This window comes from Orbicella faveolata, unplaced genomic scaffold (genome assembly GCF_042242905.1).
Source record: "Orbicella faveolata isolate gen_17 unplaced genomic scaffold, um_ofav_v1 contig_36, whole genome shotgun sequence".
NCBI lineage: Eukaryota > Metazoa > Cnidaria > Anthozoa > Scleractinia > Merulinidae > Orbicella > Orbicella faveolata.
Genome location: NW_028301565.1, coordinates 10,251,313 through 10,274,807, shown reverse-complemented (window position 1 = coordinate 10,274,807; position 23,495 = coordinate 10,251,313). Strand labels below are relative to the sequence as shown.

At 39.3% G+C, this 23,495-nt stretch overlaps 2 protein-coding genes across 2 annotated transcripts in view; both read right to left on the bottom strand.

Annotated features, from left to right (window-relative positions):
• Positions 1–16,792, bottom strand: part of LOC110053067 (E3 ubiquitin-protein ligase rnf213-alpha-like) — a 63,752-nt gene extending 46,960 nt beyond the window's left edge. The window contains exons 1-17 of the mRNA XM_089275593.1: positions 16,436–16,792; positions 13,474–14,803; positions 12,305–12,525; positions 11,594–11,877; positions 10,624–10,889; positions 9,984–10,211; positions 8,401–8,608; positions 8,008–8,066; positions 7,421–7,739; positions 6,966–7,064; positions 6,623–6,739; positions 6,173–6,386; positions 5,244–5,591; positions 2,812–3,407; positions 2,030–2,189; positions 1,426–1,643; positions 92–403 (exon numbers count right to left, since the gene is read on the bottom strand). Coding sequence (XP_089131719.1) covers positions 92–403; positions 1,426–1,643; positions 2,030–2,189; positions 2,812–3,407; positions 5,244–5,591; positions 6,173–6,386; positions 6,623–6,739; positions 6,966–7,064; positions 7,421–7,739; positions 8,008–8,066; positions 8,401–8,608; positions 9,984–10,211; positions 10,624–10,889; positions 11,594–11,877; positions 12,305–12,525; positions 13,474–14,803; positions 16,436–16,598 — 5,142 coding nt within the window. The 5' untranslated portion in view covers positions 16,599–16,792. The remainder of the gene's footprint in view (positions 1–91; positions 404–1,425; positions 1,644–2,029; positions 2,190–2,811; positions 3,408–5,243; positions 5,592–6,172; positions 6,387–6,622; positions 6,740–6,965; positions 7,065–7,420; positions 7,740–8,007; positions 8,067–8,400; positions 8,609–9,983; positions 10,212–10,623; positions 10,890–11,593; positions 11,878–12,304; positions 12,526–13,473; positions 14,804–16,435) is intronic.
• Positions 16,793–17,931: 1,139 nt separating this feature from the next.
• On the bottom strand, positions 17,932–22,893 carry LOC110053070 (uncharacterized). Its single transcript, XM_020759261.2, has one exon. The coding sequence runs from the start codon at positions 22,527–22,529 to the stop codon at positions 19,758–19,760; it is 2,772 nt and encodes a 923-aa protein (XP_020614920.2). The 5' UTR covers positions 22,530–22,893; the 3' UTR covers positions 17,932–19,757.
• Positions 22,894–23,495: the final 602 nt, after the last annotated feature.

Genomic DNA, 23,495 nt, shown 5'->3' with positions numbered 1-23,495 from the left:
AGAAGAAACGCAAAACAAAAAAGAGAGATACATCAGAAGAGAACTTTTAGTTTAATTCAATTCTGTTTAGTTAATGGAGAAAAATTTTTACCTGGCCAAACTTCTCGACATCGTCCTGCCCATGAGAGCGTTTTCCAGAAATGAGAGCCAGTTTACTCTGCAGCTCTTTTAGTTTTTCCAAACTGAATTCTCTGGCCTCACCATTTGTATTGCTCGGAGGAAGCAGTAAACTGATGACAGAATCAATACTCTTCTTGTCATATGGCTGAGTCGATGCTACGTTTTCCAATTTGCCAACGAAGTAGACACCTCTTTCGTTGATAGCTTGAGCCAACTTGAGAGAAGACATGGCATGGGCATCCTTGACACCCTTAAGCCACTCAAGATGTCTGCTGATGTCCCTCTACCAAAATAAACACCAAATACTTAGGATTTTTCATTGTTAGCTTTCACGATAACTTGCGAACATGTACCCAACGTAGTTCATAATATTGTACAAAAATGTATTTTAAATTTATTTGGATTAATTCTCTTGTGACATATTAGTCTACTGACAGGTATAATGAAAAGAACAGTGGTCATTATTGCCTAAGCTGTCTTTTAATAGATCGCTCATGAATTAATCCAACAACAACCAACCATTTTACTTTGCCAGATTTACAAGAAAACGCAAAAAAACCAGCACAAAAATAATTAACTTAATTAGGAAAAAAAAAACTACTCAGAATAGCTAGAAAACTAAACAAGCTGGGTAGTTAGAAAAAATATTGATATGCTTTACCTTGGTTGCAACATGCATAATCAAGGAGAAAAAAAAAAAAATGCACACACACGAAAAGATACAAACAAATAGTTAAATGAAAATAAGAAAGAAACTGAGGAGTAATTTAGCCGTAACAGTTAATGATAAGACCAAATTTGTACGTAGGTTTGTTTGGAACGAAAAAAATATTTAAGACATATTTCATATTTAATCCACCGATTATGTTTGTTTTTCTTTCCTTGTAATTATTTTTAAGCTTCTGGAGCTCTTCTTCGGTTCAGTCTATTAGCACTTGACTTCACGACCACTATTTCCTCAGTACGGGCTTGGGAGTTGACAAAGTAAATGTAATCCTAATAGAAATCTCGTCTTGTGTAGAGAGACGTGAACGTTCTGGTGGATCACTGGATTATTTTTTCAGTCAATCAAATCAGTGTCAACGATATGCTTCTACATGCATATGGTGCAACTTTTTCTTAAATAATCTGGAGGAGTGGGTGGGGAAAGGAGGGCAGGGTACAGAAAGAAAACGTATCTAACATTTTTGTATTAGCAATTTGATTTTTGATGGAGTAAAGGATTGAACAACCCAATTAAGTCTCCGTAAAGAAAGTTACGGTTATAGGCGATAATAGTTTCTAACAGTAAAAGCAATATTTTACCAGCTGCTCCGGCAAAAGGGTGTTTCCCTTGATCTCCTGCCACACTCTTTCACAAACATTAATCAGTTGACTTAAGTCAGCGGATTTGTCCAGTTCAAATATGAAAGGAGCAAAACCAAGGGCAGTGGTGTGCAAACACGAGACTCGATCAGTTTCGATGTCACTCTCTCCAGCAGACATCATCGCGAGGTCCACTAGTGTTTTCACTTCTTCCCTGCCTTAATAAATAAATAAATAAATAAATAAATAAATAAATAAATAAATAAATAAATAAATAAATAAATAGATAAATAAACAAATAGCTAAAGAAATAAATGAATCAGGATGAATGAACGAGCGAGCGAGCGAGCAAGCGAGCGAGCAAGCGAGCGAGCGAGTGAGTGAGTGAGTGAGTGCGTGCGTGCGTGAGTGAGTGAGTGAGTGGGTGGGTGAATGAATGAAGGAATAAACAAGTTAAAAAAAGGTAATATATCTTTTTCAGATAAATAAGTATGCGGGTTACCGGTAAGACGGTCGGTCAGTCAGTTACCAGGTATCTTAAAAGTGAGTGAGAACATTACGGAATTGAAGGAAAGGCGTAGATAATTAAATAAGTAATAGTCACCTTTCACTTCCTTTCGAAGCCAGAGGATGTACTCTTTGCAATCACTGACAGTCCTCAGGCATTCAATCATTGGTTGCGGTAGACGTTCAAGGGTTTTTCCGATCTCAAAAACATCATCACCGATAGCACCGAGCGGGCGTCGCAGAAAGTCTTCGTTCAACTTCCAAAAAACATTACACATATGCATATTAATTTAAAAAGTCATTCTCCTATTAAATAAGATAAATTTACTACTTTAATTCAGTGTTGAAGTGTTTAGCACTGCTGTGCTAATTGAGGACCCTAATACAATGTTAAATGAACATAAATGTTTTAAAAATCCCAACTGCTGGAAGGCTGACCAGTTGGTTACAAGATGCATATAGTGGCACGGAGAACGATTTGAGCCCTAGACTGCTAGATTACAAATCCAGCAACCTTACTACTAAGCCACGCCGCCTCCACGAAGTGAAACAAAAACAGAACAGTTATGAGAGCTATTTTCACTTAAGCATTAAAGATTCAAGCATGGTACGTGATATAAAATTCAATGGTGTAAATGTTAGGTCTGTCCGCAACTTAATAAAGACCTTAAGGTTTTAAAGCCATTGTCTGGTCTTTAAAGACTAGAACTCCCCTGGTATCAAATGGGTCAGGTTTGCAAATATTGTTGTATTTTCTGAGCTATAGCAGTGATTTCATCCCTTAATGTAGGCTCGATTACCAGCCATTGTTTGAAAAAGGAACCCGCGTTTCTCCCCAGAAATCGAGCCTCATATAAATGGAAATATACTAAAATGTACCTGGCCGCAAAAGTCATGAATCAGGTCGAAGTTTCCTCCAAGATCCATGGTTTTTTGAAATTCCAAGATTGCTGCTGCAGCCCCTTCAAACTCTCTCAGCTTGTGATACTGTTTGATTTGAGCAACTCGTTTACGAACAGAAAGGTCAATATCTTCTTCATTGGAAAAGCAGGCCACAACTGCTCCAATTTCGATTTCCAAAGTTTTGGGATCGTTTCTAAACCTGTCGAATCGTTCATCCAATTCTTGAAGACTGATTTCTCCACCAAGGATTCTTTCCCATGTGCTTCGCCATTTCCGATAAGCAGGTGTCCACAAGAGCTCTTGCACTTTGTCGACCGTTAATGTCCCACTTGATCCAGCTTCATCTTCGGAAAACTTGACTGCCTTTGGAATGCACTGTTGCCACATGTCACGAAAAAGACGACTGGGATGGACAAGGTGAAGCAATTTTATCATTCTCGTGTTCTTCGTTGAAAGGTCAAAGAACCTTACTATCGGCTCTTCACTGGGACCGCGTTTATGGCAAATGTCATGCATTTGGCAGGAATCTAGGTCTTTTTCCAGCTTTTCTTTGATTCCTCGGAAATCAACATCTACAAAAAATAAATTGCAAGTAGTCGCAAGTAGCCGCAACTTGAACACGCGTAAAGACTTGCGTTCCTCGACCAAATGGACTCGCAAGGTTGCTCGCAAGTACACGCAAGTCGACAAAAACCCATTTCAAGTCAGACATATCCTGTATTTCATTGGCTAATAGGTAGCGCTAACAACGAATGGACGTCACTCGACATGTGTTGACTTGGTTTGGGTTGCTAAACGGTGAAAAACACTGCGTTGTCTTGCGTACAAATTTGATCTCGACCAAAGTGAGCACAAGTCATCGTAAGTCGACGCAAGTGCACGCAAGGCCTGGCAAAACGTGGTCGCAAGTAGACCCAAGTTTTCAAATTTCGAGTCCGTTTGGCCAGGGCTAAGGTTTAAAGTGACTGCACTCTGCGCTGCGCTACTTCCAAATTTTATGAGGACGTGGGTGCGTACAGCTTACCGGCAATAAAAATGATGCGAAATGTACACGTGATGTACACTTCGATTTACAAAGTTTTTGACTCGTTTTAGGGTAGGAGAGATAGGGCTAAAGGACTTTATAACATAACTGACATAATACGCGCGTTCTGATTGGTCAAAAGCCTATCGTTTTTTGTCCCGGTAAACAAATGGTTTCCGATAGGCAGTACTACGTGGGGCCGGAACTGGAGAGCTCAGAACACTAGAGAGAAAACAAGCTATATATATATCTTCGGCTTTCAAAGGCTCAGTGAGATATTCATAACAGGAATATCTTTTATTCAACATATACAAAGAAATTTGTAAGGAAAAATTGGCCGAGATATAATTATTGATCTTCTTAATGTCCATGGCAAAACTTTTACACCGATTTCGTTTACCCTTGAGTTTAGAAGAAAGTTTAAAGCGCTTTCAGTGCTTTCCAAGGTTTTTGGAGGACGCAATTCTGACTACAGCTGGGCTTGAATGATCATTTCGGCAGTTAAAAGATTTCTTTGGAGTTGACAATAAGCTTATCAGTAGTTTTAAGTTTAAATTCAATGCCTGCATGCAGGCATAACACGATAAATGAATATAGTTCCCATTAAGCTTTCAAACAATAGTTTTCACTCAATAAAATAAAGAGAAACACCAAGCTCATAGCCTTCTACATAGGTAAATAAATTCTGAATAAATTTCAGAAGCAGCATTTTTCCAACTAACCTTTATTCATTCGCAGAAATTTTGAAAGTTGAAGTTTGCACTAATTGCAAACTTTTCGCATAGTCTTTTACTTTCGTGATGACTGTCCATGACTAGAACCGGCCACAAATTCCCGCATTTTCCCGTCAAAGTTCGCTTTTCTTCCCTAGTATATTTTTAGCGCTAAATGTTTTCGTCGATTTGCTCTGCGGATTTTGCTTTCCGGCGCTGAGTCTGTGCTTTCATTCTTTTAGTTTCTGTGATTGGTTTTCCTGCATCATCTCACGATTTTGTTGAGAATAAACAACTTGATCACGAAAGTAAACATTTTCCATAGTTATTTCATAAAAGCAATATGTAAACCACTCTTTCTATGGTTTACCGGCGCAATAAACCACTTGGGATGCTGGGAGAAAACTCGAAAAGCTTGTACTGAAATCACTCTCCTAACGGTTCGTGATTTACAAGCTTTACTAGTGTTCTCCAACATTCTAAGTGGTTTACTGCGCGGGTAAACCCATAGAAAGAGTGGTTCATTGCTTAAATATCCTTGGAATTTTGACGAACTCCTAGCTTGAGATGAAACATGGTAAAACTTAAGTTAATATATTAACTTTCTTTAAAATATCATTTTCAGTGCAGTTAATTTAACTTCGACAATGTAATAATGTACCACGACTCACCTGTTTTGATAACAGAACAGATTGTAATAAACGTCGACACTGCTTCTCTTTCCTTCTCAAAGGCTTTAAGCTCCTCGCTGCGCATGTCAAGAAATATCTCCATAGAACGTGCTTCTTGCTGGTTCCCCTTATCTTCACTGATATCTCTAGTGACAGCCGAGTCCTCTTTGGGTAGCAAGGAATACAATTCCAAGAACCTATCTCGGTCCTTGTGGACAATTCGTAATGTATTCACCCGAATTTCTCCATTCCTCAGGCAGAGTCCCACATGCGCAACGAGTGAGGTCGCAGAAACAAGTATCTCCCACCCGTCATCGGACAACTTTTCTTTTAACTGACTTCCACAACCTAAACAGGGAATGTTGCGTCAGAGAAGTTATAGTTAACCACCATTTTGTTAACACTGACTGAGAAGTACCATGTTATTGACTTACAGTTTATCAGCTTGAACGAATAATGACTTGAAGACATGACTGACCATCGCGGTTATACACACAACTTCAGTTGTGTGTATAACTGCGATGACCAGTCGTGTCTTCAGATCTTTCTCCGCATGCGCAGTTCAAATATATGACCTTTCATACATTCGCTTAAATACTGATTTGTTGCACGAATAGAATGGACATTCTATTTAACCAGTAAAGTGACTGGTCAACCTGAAAACGAGGGTTGCGCGAATACTCTGTCGTTACTGGTCACTGATCAAACCAAACGTTGAAATTTATAGATTTTTCTCTGCTGGCACAGATGCCATCGTTACTGAAGGTCAAGACAAAGATGATTAGGAAAAAGATCGTGAAATTATCTTGAGAAGATGTCGTTGAAATTAATTTTGCCCGATCCTTATTGAATGGTAAAAAATGTCTAGGATCTATTAACAGTAAGAGGTCAAATTTTGAACAAATTAAGTTATATTCCACTTAACTCACCAAGGTAGTTAAAGTACTGCGCCATTGGCTTCCAAGAAAGAATGTGTTGCAACTTCTTATCTTCGGAAATTTCTTTTCCATCACCTCCCTTAGGCCAGCAGCTTTTCAAAAAGAGAGAGAAAAGTCTGCCCACACCAGAAGCTTGTTTATGAGTTAAACTGGACAACTCCAGGCATAAACTTAATGATGTCATGGGTTCCTCCGCTATTCCTACCTAAAACAAAGTTAATTCAAAATGTTTCATCATTCACCTAGTGTAATTAAGTTAAGGAAAACTACGCAATAGCAGTCTCCACTAAAATATGAAACACAAAAAATCTAGTGTAGAATTCATAATATCGTATTCCCATGATGGTACATTGAAAATAACATAGAATTTTAGCCATTTTTAGTTATAACAGTTATATACATCCAACACTCACGTTATTCCTCGGGAGTATAGTGGCTTACCTTCAAGAGATGGTCGATGGCCTCAAAAGCGGCAGACTCGAAACACTCGCTAATGTCTTGATGGTAGGCGCTCAGATCCAGTTTACAGAACAGTTCAATTAAATCTTTGTGGCCAACCTGGTTATGACATGAACTTAAGATTGTCAGGTAAATGTTTGAATTATCCTCAAATGATGAAAAATTATCACAATACCAAGACTTAATTCCAATTGTCATACAACATGCGAACAGGTACTCAGTCGTCAGTTCAACAACCACAACTTTCTTCAAACCTCATCTAGATTATATGTGCCAGCGCCTAACAGGTTATTTCTATGATAATAACAATCAAAGGAAAACCTACCTGGTTTACTCGACTCTTAAGGGACTCCCTTATACCGTGTTCCCAAAATTGGTGTAACTCGAAGTCTTCAAGGTTTACAGACAGTAAGTGCGACCAAGCCTGTTCAAGAAACCAAACATTGTGAGTGGCCGTGTTGTACTAAAATGTCAGTACACTTGTATGTACAAAATGTACATTAAAATGTACACTTGGCTTATTATTAGACCTTACTTCCGTACTTCCGTCCGTCCGCACGTCAGTCAGTTGGTCGGTCGGTCGGTCAGTCAGTCATTTCATCCGTCCATCCATCTGTCCGTCGGTCAGTCCGTCAGTTACATGTTGTCGGTCAGTAAATCAATCTGTCCGTCCGTCCATCCATCTGTCAGTCAGTCAGACAGATTGTCAATCAGTGAGTCAGTCAGACAGTCAGTCAGACAGTCAGTGAGTCAAAAATGACAGCAGTAGCACAGTGTTACCTGAAGTTCCTCATCACGCCGTTTCTCTGATATATGGAGCAAGTTCCAACGGAAATGTGTCTCCAAAGAATCATGCAGAGATTGTAACGCGACTTGAAAGATTTCTTTGTTTGCTTTCACTTTACTTGATGTTTCATCGGTGGGCAAACTGTTCTTTACCAAAAAGAGGCTTTGATCCAGTAGTTTGAAAATACCAGACACAACCTGGAATCTCTTCCGGCTGAGTAATTCTTCTACTGTAAGTAAACGACGCAGAAGATGCAACGCTGCTTTGGCTAGCGATCTCATGGTCTCGTACTGGGAGTTAGAGTTTCCCATGCTAGAGACAAGAAAAAAATAAAATTGTAAGCATTATCGCACTTGGCAAGTTTTCTTCCCCTCATAAGCGTACTTCTGCGTCATGAAACATGTCAAGTGTGTCTCAAGTCAGAGATAAATATACATCATCATTGATATGACTTAAGATCCTTGCCAATTAGCTAATTGTGTTGTTCTACGTCACTGGAGAAATATCAAACAGTAAGCGTATATGGCGTATATAATATATATCCCTTTAGAGTTCTCACTTTATTTCCACTGAACCTCACCTATCAAAACCTGCGATGCCATCGTTCATTTCTTGTATACACTCTTCAAGAGACTCCCACTGAACATGAAAGAAAGAAATTTAAGATTGACTCACGATTAGGGAGCGTCTAGTGAGTTATTGATAAACGCAATAGCCTACAGCATGAGGAGAGCGCCAGAGTTGCTCGAGGCTACCTGAGCTAAAAGCACGAAACAAACAAATATCAGCCCCTCCCCCATACTAGGCCCCCTATATATCATGCCCCTTCAAAATTTGGTGAAAATCTTTTAACAAGTCCTCCAGAGTTTAAGCGTTAAAAGCGGCTTACTTATGTTTTTTTTTTTAAGCCCAATAGTGAAATTTAACTTAATGTAAAGGTAGTTTCGCTGTGATCAGGCGACTGTTAACTTACTTCTTCATCAAACAAACCAGAATTATGATCTCTTTCTTCCACAACTCGTGCCAGTGTCCAACAGACTTCGTGCAGAGCGAACTCCTTTCGTTGCAGTACTTTAGCAATATCACGGATGGGAAGTGTCAGCAGAAAAGTTCTCGTAAACAAAGGATCGATCTTAAACATTGGAGACAGCTGACGAAGAAGATGTACTGGGCTACTGGTGCTGGAATATTAATAAAACACTGTAACTGTAATGATCTCGTAATGCCGTAAAGTATCTAGTTTGGTTCATCCAGTGAAGAGATTTCTTTCGTTAAAATTGATGTAATTCTCATTATTCCTAAATCAGTTAATATATTTTAGGAGATCTAGGGTGATTATTGTCAATTTCCAGACTTCTTCAATTATAGTTCTTTTGATCCAATGATAGCTCGGCAGATGAAATGGATCTGGCAAGTCTGGAAACGGACATATAATAATAATTCAACAGGTATCAGATATATGGATAAAATGTTTCCACCTGATGACCTGACGTCACGACAGCCATACTGGTGTCCCAAAGCAATGAAAAGGCAGCAATGCTGATGTTTCAAACTAATCCTGTGGGAGTTGAGCTCTATTTAAGAGTTCTCCCAAACTTTTACGAGTGTTTCTATGACTCGATAGAAACACGGAGAACATGTTTTCTATTTCTTTTAGAAAACACCCCGACGAAAAAAAGGAAAACAACTTGGTAACTGATTAACAAAATGTAAATTCTCTTTGCTCGCGCCATCATTACGTCAACAGCTCGTAGCCTTATTTATAAGTAAACACTACTTTGTGTCAGAAAAATGTGCATGAATGCTGGCCACGTGAGTGAAAATGCTCTTTATATGATACATTGATGAACCGTTCAACGCTTTTAGGAGATATTCATTTCGGTCTTCATTTTAGGAATGATTTTTGGAAAGTTTAGCATTGAAAATCTCTAATTTTTAGGCCCAAGATTAGGAAGTGGACTAGATCCTTTATAACGATATTTTGTTTACTAAACAATTTTTTTTTGGATTTCACCATATGATTAAAAAGGCAATATGCATCCCAAGCCCCTTGATTGGTTGAAGTAGATGATTTTGTCTTTATTACCTCTCTGAGAGCCGATCCCCATTACTTTTGTCAGTTCTTTTCATTCATTTTCAGGCCCGGTATTCACATTGTAATACGTTACTATAATAAACAGACATTGCAATACGTTAAATAAATGAATAGCATAATTTGCAAGTCTCGTTAGCCTCGCCCTTTTTGACTTTGGCAACGTGACATCCTATAGAGTCTGAAACATAACTGTGTTTTATTGCCAAAGTTGTGTACCCATAATTTATCACTCCGCTTGCAATATCGTCGTAGAGGATCGAGAACGACTTCCTTATTCTGAGCCCAAATGTTAAAGGCTTTTAGAGTTAGAGGATAATAATCAATTCTTAACCAACAAAATTTATTCCAAGTCTCTAAAACGAAGAATGTCAACATACACTTTTAATATTAGCAAAATCCATTCGGTCGTTTCAGAAATAAAAGATAGATACTTCATGAAATCTGGCCTTTAACACTGGTACCTGGAAAAGGCAGCTTGCCGCCGAACTCTTAGGAAATCCAAGCCTTGCGTTCCCCACCACAAGGTATCTTTCATTGAATTCGGTTCTAAGCTGAGTGTCTCAATGGAGAACGGCTGAACGGAATCGGACAGGAAATGAAGTAGGGGCATTGCAAACAGCCAGTGAAAGATATCACGGCGATACTCGATAACGTACATGCAAAGCTCCAACAAGCTGTCAGCCAACGTGCTAGGATACAAAATGCATCAAAATTGAAATTAGGTGTGGTGTATGGAAAGAAAAACCTCCTTTCATTAGGTAAAAAACTTGTAAGTCAAACAACGTAAACACGACTCGCGTTTCATTGGCGAACATTCATGTAGTCAGTCTATCGATCAATCATTCGGTCAGTGTACAAATAAATACATGATTAAGAAAAATGCCACATAGTTAGTGGCACGATGTAGCAACTCTGAAAAAATGGTCCGGAATAGTCTCATCAGGCTTCACATCCATGACCCTCTGCACACCGGCTGGACTCCCGACCAGCGAGCAACAGGCGACGTATTTCCTTTGGCTCGCGGTTCATGCACGCTATATTAACTGAAAAAAGATATACAGGTTGCAGTCCTAGTAAGATTGAGAACATTCAATATCTTACCGTAAATGCTTTTCTTTAGGAAATTGAGAAAGCAAAGCATCATACTCAATGCATTTGGGCCTTCCTGACTCGCCATTTATGAGAAGACACTCCAGTAGGTTCTTTAACTCATCGTCTCCATGAAATGTTAGTTGGTGAAGAACGGCAAGGGATGCAATCATTGTGGAAGTAATCAGTCTTTTAGTGTGAGAATCCTCGTCATCAGTATGAACTCGAAGTATTCGAATATTCCGGTTTAGTTGCGGAAAAAGGTATTCATGTAGTACCTTTTAGAATAATGATGAAAACGAGAACAACAAAAAATACATTTTTCAAAATGTACGACTATTATTACTTTATAAGCTCTTAGCATCTATTCAGTTACAGTATATACCAGAGGTTTTAATTTCAATGGAGGAGCGTCTACATGGGGTTATCTGATAACTGACAAAAGGCAACGACTGAAAAAGTACAAATAAGACCTGACTTTTGAATCTTCTGCCCCCATCCAGATCCTCAAGTAGTTATGAGCTCTTAAGACAGTTCAACGCACCAGGTGAACTTTTAAAATATTTTTTTCGCTCTGCCGTCAGGGTTGCAGGGCGCTGGCTCAGTATGCAAAGATGTCTCGATGCCCTTGACTTTTTACCGGTGACGGCTTCATTATAATAGATGTAGTTGTGTGATTATGGGGTTTTCGTGCAACAAGGGTATACAAATGTTTCTTGCATTTTCAGTACTGGTCAGGTTAAAGGTCTATCCCTTTACCTTACCGATTAATATACCTATTGATAGTTGTCAGTTTCAACCTGATATTTCTGTCCTTTGTTATTACCATTTTAAATGGCAACAATGTATCACAGTCCTTCGAATGAAAAATGAAGTCAATGATATGATATTTAACTTACGCGAAAGGATCTCCTCGAATTCTTGATTCTGTAGAGCAAACACTAAACGTAACAACCTAAACTATGAGTTTTCGTGTACAAACCTCCAGGATATTGAAGCCGTATGGAACTCTAAGACGAAAAAGACCTCCGTTCTCGACCTCAGCTTTTGACATGCAGTGGACAACATTGTTGATTTTACTCAAGGCGTCATGCGCATTCATCCCTCCCTGTTTTAATGAAATGCTCTCCCAGTCGGGAAGCATAGCTGTCATGGCCAATCGTCGGCCTTCAGCAGGATCGTTTTCGTTGTGAGGGAAGAGGCTGCGAAAGGATTCCCATAATCCAGGTTGACTGAAGATTGCATCGTCATATTGATGCCACGTGCCTACGTGTATTTAAGAGAAACGATATTAATAGTTCAATAATTAATCGCCTGGGAATTAACCAGTCACTCAATCAAGCAATCAAGCAAGGAATCAATCAATAAATCTATCAATCAATCATGCTATCAAACAGTCATTTACTGAGACACTGAGTCAGTCATTCAGTCAGTCATTCTCCAACTATTCTTAGCCTATTAATTCCTTGCGTATTTTAATGGAGATTGCAGCGGTCCTCTCTCACTACCATTGTTGCCGGCCAATAAAGAAAACAATACTGGCATAGCGGAATCTTGAGGAAAGTACTGTTTTGATGCAGTCATCGTAGTCAGCTGAAGTTTCATTATCAATAACATCATTTCTGAACAAATCAAAGCCGTAAAACAAAGGCATCAAAAAGAAAGAGAAAGAGTTTCCCTCATTCTTTCTCACCATTGACTTTTATTGAACTCTCAGGGATGCGAAGGCATCGGTTGACATGTTTACCAGTAACGACAGGCCTGAAACCAATAAGACACTCCCAGAGGTCCTTGTCTTTTGCAGTTCGTCGTTGGTGTGGTACAACAACGTACTTATACGCAATCGTTCGGGAGGCTTCTCGCAACGTTAGTTTGGCTTTACCTTCCAGTAAGTAGTTTCCACCATGCAGTTCCCTGAAATTTACAAACAAAGTTCAAGGTCCTAGTCGATTTGTCCATGAAAGTATGGCTTAAAACGAACGCTACGTGTTGAAATGCGTAGCACTCTTTCATGCAGTAATTAAAGGTGACTGGAAACAGTTTTCATAAGATCTTCTTAGGTGGATCAATACTAATATTCATTTTCAGCTCACACTACAACAATGCCATCAAAACAAATGTCCCATGCCCCAGTGTAAAGAGTAAATAAAGCATTGCTGTTGTTGTTGTTCCCATTGCTGAATAAGATATGACCATTTTTTTGATATTACAAACTACCATAGTAATATGCTGGGCGACCCTGATTTTTTACTATCGAACGGTAATCCAAATGGCAAGATTCAACTTTCATTCATTCATTCTGTTTATTTTGCCTTTTTACTTAATGTACAGTATTGATAAATAATTTAATGCGAGGCGAGGTGACCTCTAGAAACCATCAGGCTTTTAGTTGAGACCACCTCGTACGTAACAATACGGTTACATAAATAGTGCAACAGTGCGCGGCTTTGCCGGTTCAGTAATTATTTTACTAAAAACTCTAGCAGTTGTTTCTTAAACTTTCCATAATGTTCCAAAAAATTGTTCATGTGAGAGCAGGTTAAGAGCCAAATTAAATTTTGAAAAATTGAAGTAGCTTGAAACTAGTCATAAAGTTGTATTTGCACTCCGATAATGAAGATGAGCATCACTGGACTTGTTTGTTAAAAGCACTGTACTTATACGTACTTATAGTTGTACTTACGGTTTTCAATTAAGTGTTGTAAAACCAAAACCATAGGTTATCAATCTAGCCAATCATATTGATAAAGGACACAGACAACCCAGTGAACCAATCAAAACTCGAGCAAAATGATTGTAGTTGACGCAAAGCGTTAAAACGTTAAAACCCTGAAAAGAATAACAGATAAGAAGCAACTATACCTTACAGCTTGTATCTCGACTTGCTTTGATGGATTCCAAGAAAAGGGTGAGTCCCCTCTCAAGACGACTTTATAACCCTGTTGAACGCTGATGTTAAAAGTTGATGTCAGCAATGCATGAAACACAACAGTCATGTACTCCACATTCCCTGCAATTTCAGGCTTTTCGGCGTCTTTCTTCTCCTTACAGGGATGAGCTGCATCATTCTCCACACCTTCTTTTGGACGAACAGCATCTTTCTTTGCACCTTTAGTGTTTTGGATGTCTATCTTCCCCTCACAGGGACGAATGGCTTCCTTCTCTGCACCTGTGGGCTTTTCGGTGTCTTTCTTCTCCTTACAAGGATGAGCTGCATCATTCTCCACACCTGTAGATTTTATGAAATCTTCCTCCCCTTCTCTTGGATGAACAGAATCTTTCTTTACACCTTGATTGTTTTGCACTTCTATCTTCCCCTCACTGGGATGAATGGACTCCTTCTCTGCACCTCTAGGCTTTTCGGCATCTTTCTTCTCCTCAAAGGGATTAGCTGCATCACCTTCCACACATATAGACTTTTCGATACCTTTTGTCTCCTCACTAGGATGAACTGCATCATTCTCCACACCTGTAGATTTCTTGACGTCTTCCTCTCCCCCTCTGGGATGAACAGCGACGTCTTCTTTCTCTTCCCTGGGATGAACTGTATCATTTTTTCCACCTTTTGGCTGCTCAACATCTGCCTCTCCCTCACAAGGAAGAATTGCATCATTCTCTGCACCTTCAGACCTGATAATACCACTCTTCTCCTCACTGGGATGAAATACATTATTATTTGCACCGTGAGATTTCTCCATGTGTTTCTCCCCCTCTTTGGGATGAAGTACAACTTTAGACTTCTGTAAGTCTTCCTTTTCTTCTCTGTGATAACCTGCATCATTCCCTGTGCCTTTAGACTTCTCCAAGTCTATCTCTTCTTCTTTGGGTTGCACAGCATCATTCTCTTTATTGTCAGCCCTCTCACTGGAATTACTCTCTACACCTCTAGATTTCTCGAAGTCTTTCCTGTCCTCACTGGGATGAGCTGCATCATCCTCTGAACCTTTAGACTTCTCGACGTATTTCTCTCCCTCACTGGGATGAACTGCATCATTGTCTATACCTTCAGGCCCTTCAAAATCGTTTCTCCTCTCACAGAGATGTATCTCAACATTCGGTGCACCTTCTAACTTCTCTTCTTCTGTTGCCTTGACAGGTTCGTCCTCTGCTTCCGGATCTCGAGCAAGGTTCTCAGTACTTGATCTTTTTATCACAATTTCAACAGTGCCAGTCTCAGCTGAGGTTTGGACACCTGTTCAGGACAAAGGTAACATTTAGACCTAATTCACCCAAAAATTGTAATCATTGCCGACCTTGCTCTGTTAACAATGACAAGAATGGCCCTGTCTAAAGCAAGCTGTATTCTTTTTCATTTCTGTTTACGTAGGTGCTACTATGCATTCGACCAAGCAGGCATAATACATACTCAGCTGAACGTTGCCATGTCATGATAAAACTCTCCTTAGAAGGTTTAAGTTTATGTGCAATCATCAAATAAAGTTTGTATAAGAAACACTCATAGTTGGCAACACTGCTGGAAACACAATGGCATACCGCTATGACCAGTGAAAAATTAATGGAAAGGCAAACAATCAGACATTTACGTACCAACTCTAGAACAAACAAACAGGGCCAACACATTAATTAAGAAAACATGTATTGGAAACAACAAATAAATAAGTTTAAATTCTGTTTTTAAAAGATTTTGTCAACTTTGCTCCAGTTGAATCCTTTAATAATAAAAAGAAATAAACAACCTACAGATTCATCATGGCTGATTGCACGTTCGTTCCTTCAGACTTATTCCCGAGTCCCTAGAACTCAACACAACGGATGAACCTAGTTTCTCAACTCACTCTCTGTGAGGGTTAACGCTAAGAAGGAACTTCATGGTGAAAATCTTTAATTTCCGGTTTGAACTTTAGAGTCAGGTTGTCACAAAGCACAAATGATCATGAAAGTTCACATGACCAGGTATCCTCTTCTTTCTCGGTTAAATATTAAATCAACTACCTAACAGTTAAGAGTGGCCGAACCAAATATCTGCAGATGTGTGTTGTCTGATTAAATTGATGGTACTTTTCAGCTGTTTTTCAGTTTCTTATCATTGTCATTTGCATAGTGTCATGCCTCCAAAATATCATGACCCTTCTTACGAAGCATTGATTGCTTTCAACAATAATAAATTTCTCAGTCCGACATGCCCGTGCAAGTTGTTTTCAGTTGAAAAAAAAAAATTAAAGATCCTGAAGGCGAAGTAATTGCTATCAGTGCTATTGAGCTTTCGTTTTTGTGAGTGAAAATTGTAACCCCTTGTGGCTTTGTTCAGTGGCCAAAAATGTGATTTTTGTTACTCAATTGATGGCGTATCACAACTTGTAAACGAGTACACTGAGATAAAAATTGATTTTTGTTTTGTCTCCAATTACAGTCTATTCAAGCTTGTGAACAAAGTTCTCGTAAAGCATTTCATAACTTGATCTACCGATTTCGGTTTTCGTTTCTACTTGGTACTGTTTGCCGCACTTTTTCGTAGTCCTAATCATAAATATAAGGACGCTAATCGCTTCCAAAACATCATGATGCAGCGATTTCACTGCGATTTGCCCGTTGAGGTACCAAGAAGGAAGTAAACATTGCAGTTTGAAAATTATCTGCGTTCAGCTAATCAATAGTCTACGAATCGGAATTCTGGAAATCTCAATACACACAGCTTCTTTGATACTGAATAAGTTGTATATATTCTACTTGTTACCTATAACAAACCACCAATTCAGTCTCGCAATTGATTAGCGTGGTATTTCCAAATACCTTTCATTTGAACAGACGGTCAGGTTATAATTCAGTGATATGCAGTGTATTAGTTTATAATTCTGTAACTAACCTGCAGCATCAGAAGCCTCGACAGATTGCGCCTTCTGGGAGCTGTTTGTCGACTCTGATACTGTTTCCCTTGCCGATTGGAGACCAGAAAGTTTGCAACCACAATTAGAGCAAAAGCGATGATGCTCTTGGAGTTCGTCGTTCCCACAATCGGGGCACTTCATCGTGACGCGAAATTCGTTTTGAAACCTACATTCTTGACAAAATGTCCTTCAATTCAATCAATTTTATCTCAGATCACTACATACGTCCTTTTAGCTGTTGGTGTGGAACAAAAACCCTGACGATCACTTGAGGTGTTTTCCACTAAATGCTAAATGAATTCCACGAACCTCTTTATATACGTCGATGTCACCCGGAGGGGATTCTTGGAAATTTCGAGAAAACGACCGGAAAGCGGAAGTAAATTTCGTTGCTCGGCGTATTCCCCAAATTGTTTATTATGCTGCTATGCATCTATCAATTTACATATTGCAGCGAATACCAAATAAACTAGGATTGCTAATGTTTGTTCAGGTCTTCCACTAGGTTTTTTCGCTTTACTACCAAACAATCGGAGCTAATTATATAAAGAGCTACAAGATTTCTGGGAATTGTTTTTAACGTTATTACCAATAGCCTTCGGATTCTTGGAATTGGGGCGGAAGTCGATTGTGTCAAAAAGGGAAGTGATGACCAGAGCCGTTTTTCTTTCGAATATATCTTCAATTTTACGGGGAAAATTCGGGGAACTGAGGAAAACACCTTTAATCTTTAAGCATGTTTGTATAAACTGAAAAGATTGGGTGGCAATTAATATGGAACCCTTAGAATTGACAAACCAAGCAGAGCTTGCCGAATTTATAGTTTTATCGCTACAAGTCAATAAAAATAGATAAATCAGTAAATAAATCAATATCCTGATGGTAGCTGCCCCAAGAGTTATCTCGGCAAGAATAGCTCAAAATACCAATTCTAGTACTATATGATGAAAAGTATTGTGCACGTATTTAGAAAATAGGTAGTGTTATGTCGAAGGTTTTCTGAAAAGAAATATAAATTTTCAGGGGATATTAATCGCAACAGTGATCATGAAAATATCTGTTTCGAGACGAATTCTTCCTGGGGGATTAATACCTTTGCTACTTTCACGGCACTGTTTCTGTTCGCGCTTTTTTCTTTCTCTTTCAGTTTCATGATCTTGGAGAGACATCCGCTTTACGAAAGCTGTTTGTAGTTTAGGATTTTCTTGTTGTTTACAGGCTAGCCGGGGGGAGGGGGGGAGGAGGGGGTGATTTGCTGTGGGGAACATGATTGGAGGATTATGTAGCTTTATTTAGCAATGAAAAGGACCTTAGAAGGGGGATACGTTGAGGGGGAATATGTCAACCGGAACATGTCACCCCTTTTTCTCTTATTTTTCATCAGCGAGCGTTCGCTCAGGTTTGTGTCTCTTGCGAGTCCTGCTGATCATTGAGCTTGAAGGCAGAGAGGCTTCCAGAAATGAAAATAGATGGATTGATTTGCTCTATACTTTACTGTTTAGGCTATATATACAAGAAATATATTCATAATTGTCTACATTTACAGGTGGTGGCAATGTTTACATGGAAATGACATACTAAATACAAACGTAAGATGTGATTTTTTGCTAGTGAAAAAAATCTTACAATGACATTTCGGTGAAACTACATATCAGTCTTTACCATATATGCAAATCACACTTTCATCCATTAAGAACTACATTGGTCAATTAAGAAATGTGTCGGGATGGGATCACATACGAAACTATTGAATCAAATAAGAAGAAATCACAACTATACAATTCCATTTAAACCCTGACTGACAATTAGGGTCTTGAATATTAGCGACAGCTGAAATCTCCAAGTCTCCATTTTGTACATTTTTCTTAATGCTCAGTTTTAGTTTAGTATGTAGTAAGAATCTAATTCAGTTCTAATTCCGTTCCCTGAAGATATTGCTCGTTGCTTGCTTAAAACGTTTATTAAAATATGTTAGGCAAGAGGCAAGGTAACGTTACATGTATATTATTGAGAGGCCTATTTACATTGAGCTCCCGTCAAAAAAGCAAAATCATATGATGATCATGATCTCACACAACTGAGAACATAATGATTCTACTGGAAGACAAAACGTTATTCCGTGATAGGTTGAAAGCACATCGTCTGAAAGTTCGCTTTCATTTTTACATTCGTATAAGGAATCCCAGATGTGAATAATCCAACGCCATATTTTGATTTCCAGATGAATCCGGCTCTCATTAAGCTGTTTAACTATTTCTTTAAAATTTCTCAGTCAGACTAGTGTATGTGATGAATACTTTTTTTTTTTAAACTTGGAATTTCCAAGCGAGTCAGTTATTAGTAATTGCTTCTTCTCCTGACGGTAAGTATTGAAGATCTAATCTAAAGAAGCTAAGCTCAGATTAACGGTAGATTTTTACATTTCATTGAGCATACTTGCTACGCATAATTTCGCGAATAATGTCGACCTCAACTCGCCAGAAGGATAAAATGTTATAGGATTTTTAATTTTTGAGGAGTATGATATTTTGGCCCATTCGTGAAGAAATACTGATGGAAACCATTTTCTACACGTACAAACTGAATTTTCGTACCAGTAATATTGCAGAGAATTATGAGGCATGATCTTTAGCTGAGGTACAAGACAAATTATATTGGAAATGTTTAAAAGTGCGGAAGCCATGGAGACATGGCCATGTGAGAACATGGACGTGCTAGTGCGCATTGGAGCACAGCGTTTGCGCAATCAAGGATTGTGAAGTGTCGAAATTGCATTTGAGGACAATCTATTAAACGTTCGTAAGGGAAATGTAATATATTGTCAAGAATTACTTGACTGGATCGGTGTTAATATCAAATCATGGTACTTTTAGTATATTATCTCGGATAACTTAACAATTCCGTTCCAGTTCTTAAAGGCAACAAGAAGCGCACAAATTCTTTCTACACACAAACTAATACGTTACCTTTCTGTTGTCGATGTAAGCCTAAAACCCCTTAATAAAATAGTCTAAGTCCATCTCAGCAAACTGGAAATGTTTATCTAGTCGTTCAGTTGTCTAAAAGCAATTTCTACATGTGTTATCGTCTCGATCTTATGGACTCTAAATAGTAATAATGCAACAAAATGTCGAAAACATTTAAAACAACCTTCAGTTTCTGCGAAAAAGTGTCCCTTTTTATGTTCAGACCTGCTGTTTATCAGTAATAGACAGTCATGAAAATAAATAGATAAATTAATAAATAAAAATAATGATAACAAATCGAGATTTAATCAGTTGTGCTTTGTAGTCTGCACCTTTACATATGTGTCTCTCTTTGTGATCGGTATGGCGAGTACTGAGGTAAGCTCCTGCACTCCGTGCTTGTAGTGTGTTGTGTGGACGCTAGCGCATCTTTCCTGGACCTTGAAAACCGCTCCTTCATCAGCTTAAGCACTCGGGTCTTACAGATGAAAGCCACGAATACGTATACTCCTTGAAGAGTCGTGAGGACTACGAAAGGGTAGACAAGCGCTTTGTGAATGAGCTCCGCACTGAAACTGAAAAACCAAGTAAAGCCCATCAGGGAAATCAGGCGCACGTAGATTTTTAGGACGGCTCGTTGGTCCTGTCGGGATGATTTTACCCTGCGTGTCTGCGTTCTTGCATTGTTGATGGCCCACACGGTATGAGAAAAGGCTATAACGTTGTACAGAAGGACACAAGCTATCGGTGTGGCAAAGGCGACGATCTTGGCATTGCTGTTGACTAGCCAGCAGGCGTCTTGGTTACCATAACCGATGAAAACAACGTGAAACTGATCAAGCAGGACACAGCCGATGACAAAAAGCAGTGGAACACCCCATGCCGAGCAACTGTAGGAAAGGAATCGCAGATTCCGACTCTGTCCAAGAGAACGGCTAGGAGCTTTGGAAATCTGACTGGAGAAGGTTCGGCGAGTGTCAAAGGCTATAACGGCAGTGCACGCAAAAGACACCAGAATAAGGTAGTGAATAATGGCTGCTATGACACTACAAAAAGTTGGCTTGTCGGTGTCTCCAGAACCAAAGAGCCAAATGAACTGCGCCAGGAGGAGGGCCAGGCATAAACTCATCAGGTTTTTACCTGGAAGTGTTCCTCGAAGCTCATTAAAGATACAGTGTATCAGCAAAGTTAAGACAAGCGCACAAATTGATAGGGAAAATCCAACTATGGTAAAATATCGCAGGAAAGTGCTTTCCAAAGCAGTTTTCGTCTCAGGGTGAGGAATTGCTGTAGTGTTAGGAATTGCTGTATAGTTAGTGCAAATCCAAGCCTTTCCAAGTTCATTAACCACGTTATATTCTTCCTTTGTGTATTTTCTGCCTGTGCTGGTATGCAGCAAACTATCGTTAGCTACAATCCTGTACTCCGAGCTACTAACCAGCAGCAGCTTGAATGGACACAAAACAGTAAATTTAGATCTGCACACAACCAAGGAATCGTTGCTACTGTTATTGTGTTTGATGAAAAACTTGTTTGAGGGAAGCAATTCTGCAGTTTTATTTCCAATACCGTTTACTAAAGCCTGCCCAGTTGCAAGTAGAACGAATTCTTCTGGAGCAAATTCTTCTGGCTGTGCACAAGATAACTGCCGATGAGTGATCCTAAGGACTATCCAGGTCTTGTTTTCAATTACAATTGGGAAGGATTTGTTAAAGTTTAGGATGACAGATACATTCAAAGTCTCGTAAGATACATTGTTTTTAGCAGTTTTCAAACTCCCGGAGTACAGATTGAAATTAACGGCGGTGGATCTGTCTTCTTTTGCAATAGATATGACATCAATTTGCGAAGGATCTAGAGCAAAACTCGAACAAATGGCGTGTTTAAATTCTTCTGCACTCACAGCCCATTCGCTCTCGTCTGAAGGATGCATCCAGAGTTTTACACGGTAGCTATCGCGAACTGCCTGGAACAGTTTGGAAGGATTCACAATAGAACCTGTTTCGCATGTCTCCAAGTGCGGATCGAACACTTTGTTGGTTGGACAAGTTGCCGTAATCGAACTAAGCTTCGGCTCTCGTGTTCTTTGATCTTGGTTCTCTTTCTGGTTGAAGTCCATGATAATTTCAAATGATTTGGGCTTGAAAAAATCTCCTTTTTCTTCAGGACCACACTGAGAAGTGTTCAATGAAATACCATTGCAAAGCAGACAATGAATGTTTTTGTAGTTCTTTCTCTGTGTTTGCGAAAAAACCAGTCCACTTTTGCCGTTTATGCATCCGTCTTGATGCTCATTGGCGAGTGAGCATGTAGATATCATTGGTAAACAAGTTCGTATTTTAAAATATTTGTTAGGTCTTAGGATCCTAGTGGGGCAGTACTTTAGAAAAAAGTTTAATTTCTCCTCGTCGCTGTAGTATGAGGGAGGAGCTCTGATGTTACAACGAAACTTTAACTGCCAAGAGGGTAGAAGAATGGCAGGCTCATTGTTACAAATGCCACAGTAAATATTTCTGTATTGCGTACCGTCGTTTCGAATGAGACTAGCCACTGGAATATCTTCCACGATGTTTTTGGAGGTAAATGATCGATTCGAACTCTTTAACCCTGCCAGACATTTGCTGCGCACATCCTCATTTCCATTCCAGTTAGCTGCACAAGTTGTGATCATGTATATGCCTTTTTTCTGACCAAACTCAGTGGATAATTTCACACAGGAATAATTGTAATTCCTGCCGAGTGGAATCCCTGGATTCACAGGCTTTGGCTCGCACAAATTCGTAAAGTCTGCGCAACAATCCTGAAACGTCAGACAGTCTTGATCACAGTGGCAATGTGCAGCATCACCATCAAGATCATCCCCTTTAAATGTCTCGTTATCGCATCCTTTGCGACAGGAAAACTTCAGAGGACAAGTGGGAGGAAAATCGTCCTCTCGAGCTTGCAGAACTGCCGTTGGAGTTACAGTTGTTGCGTTGAGTAGCAGTTGGGAATCAGTCACAGAGGACACGCTTACTTCACTTGAATTCTGCAGCGCCTGCAGAAAGGCTAAATGGGAGGTAAACAACAGAACAAGAATTGACGAGCCAACGGAAACCTTCATCATTGTCCTTGCCTGACGAAACGTTTGTTGACTACGATGATGCCGATTCCGACGATCCCTTCGAGTACGTGATTTTTGATGTTTGCCTTATTCGAGGCTTATTTTATACCTCTGGTAAACCGTATATCGTTGTTACGCACTGATTAATTGTTTCCTCTTGACGTCTGACAAAGATTTAATCTTGAGCGTGTCGTGATCCACGATGCCTCTTCTGATCTCTATTCGGTGATATCATTTGTTAACATCATTTCATTTCCCAGAATGTTCTTTTTCCGTTGCAATCAGGCAATCTGCCATCTTTAGGAGCTTTCTCGGGTGAACAGAACGCATGCTGATAAGAGCAAGATATTTTAAGGAAATATCACCCTCATAACGTAAGCTTAAAACAAACAGTAGCAAAAGAGTGTGGGCAACCGGCCTATTTTACCATTTTGTTGCTGTCAATAATGTGTTTGCCTTTGCACAAACTGCGCTCGTTGATCCGATTTTACATTCATCAAGCGTTCAAGGGGTTAAAGTTGTGGTGGTTATCAGAGAGAAAAAATAATTTCCTGAACAAACTTATTGGGTAATCTACTAAAGACTACGTCGTGAATTTCCGGGATGATTGGCCGTGATCTTTTAATATGCGGAGGGAAACCGACAAAGTCGTCACATTAGTGATAACAAATTAGCTACGACTCTCAAGATCCAGCATTGTTCTCGGTAATATGGGAAACAAGCAGGTGGAGATGTACTTACTTCTCTTTTCCCGCTTTGTACTCAATTTTAATGAAGACTGCGCATCAACAACTTCTACATTCTCTCTTTGATTGGCTTTCTTTCAAATGTTTAATTTCAGCAGTGTAGACTTTTCACAGAATAGCTAATAAACCGTTCCGTGGAGCAATAAAAACTGATCAATATTTTATTTATGTATTCCTTCCGAATTTACCTATACACTCTGGACTTCATGAAAAGAAAGGAAGT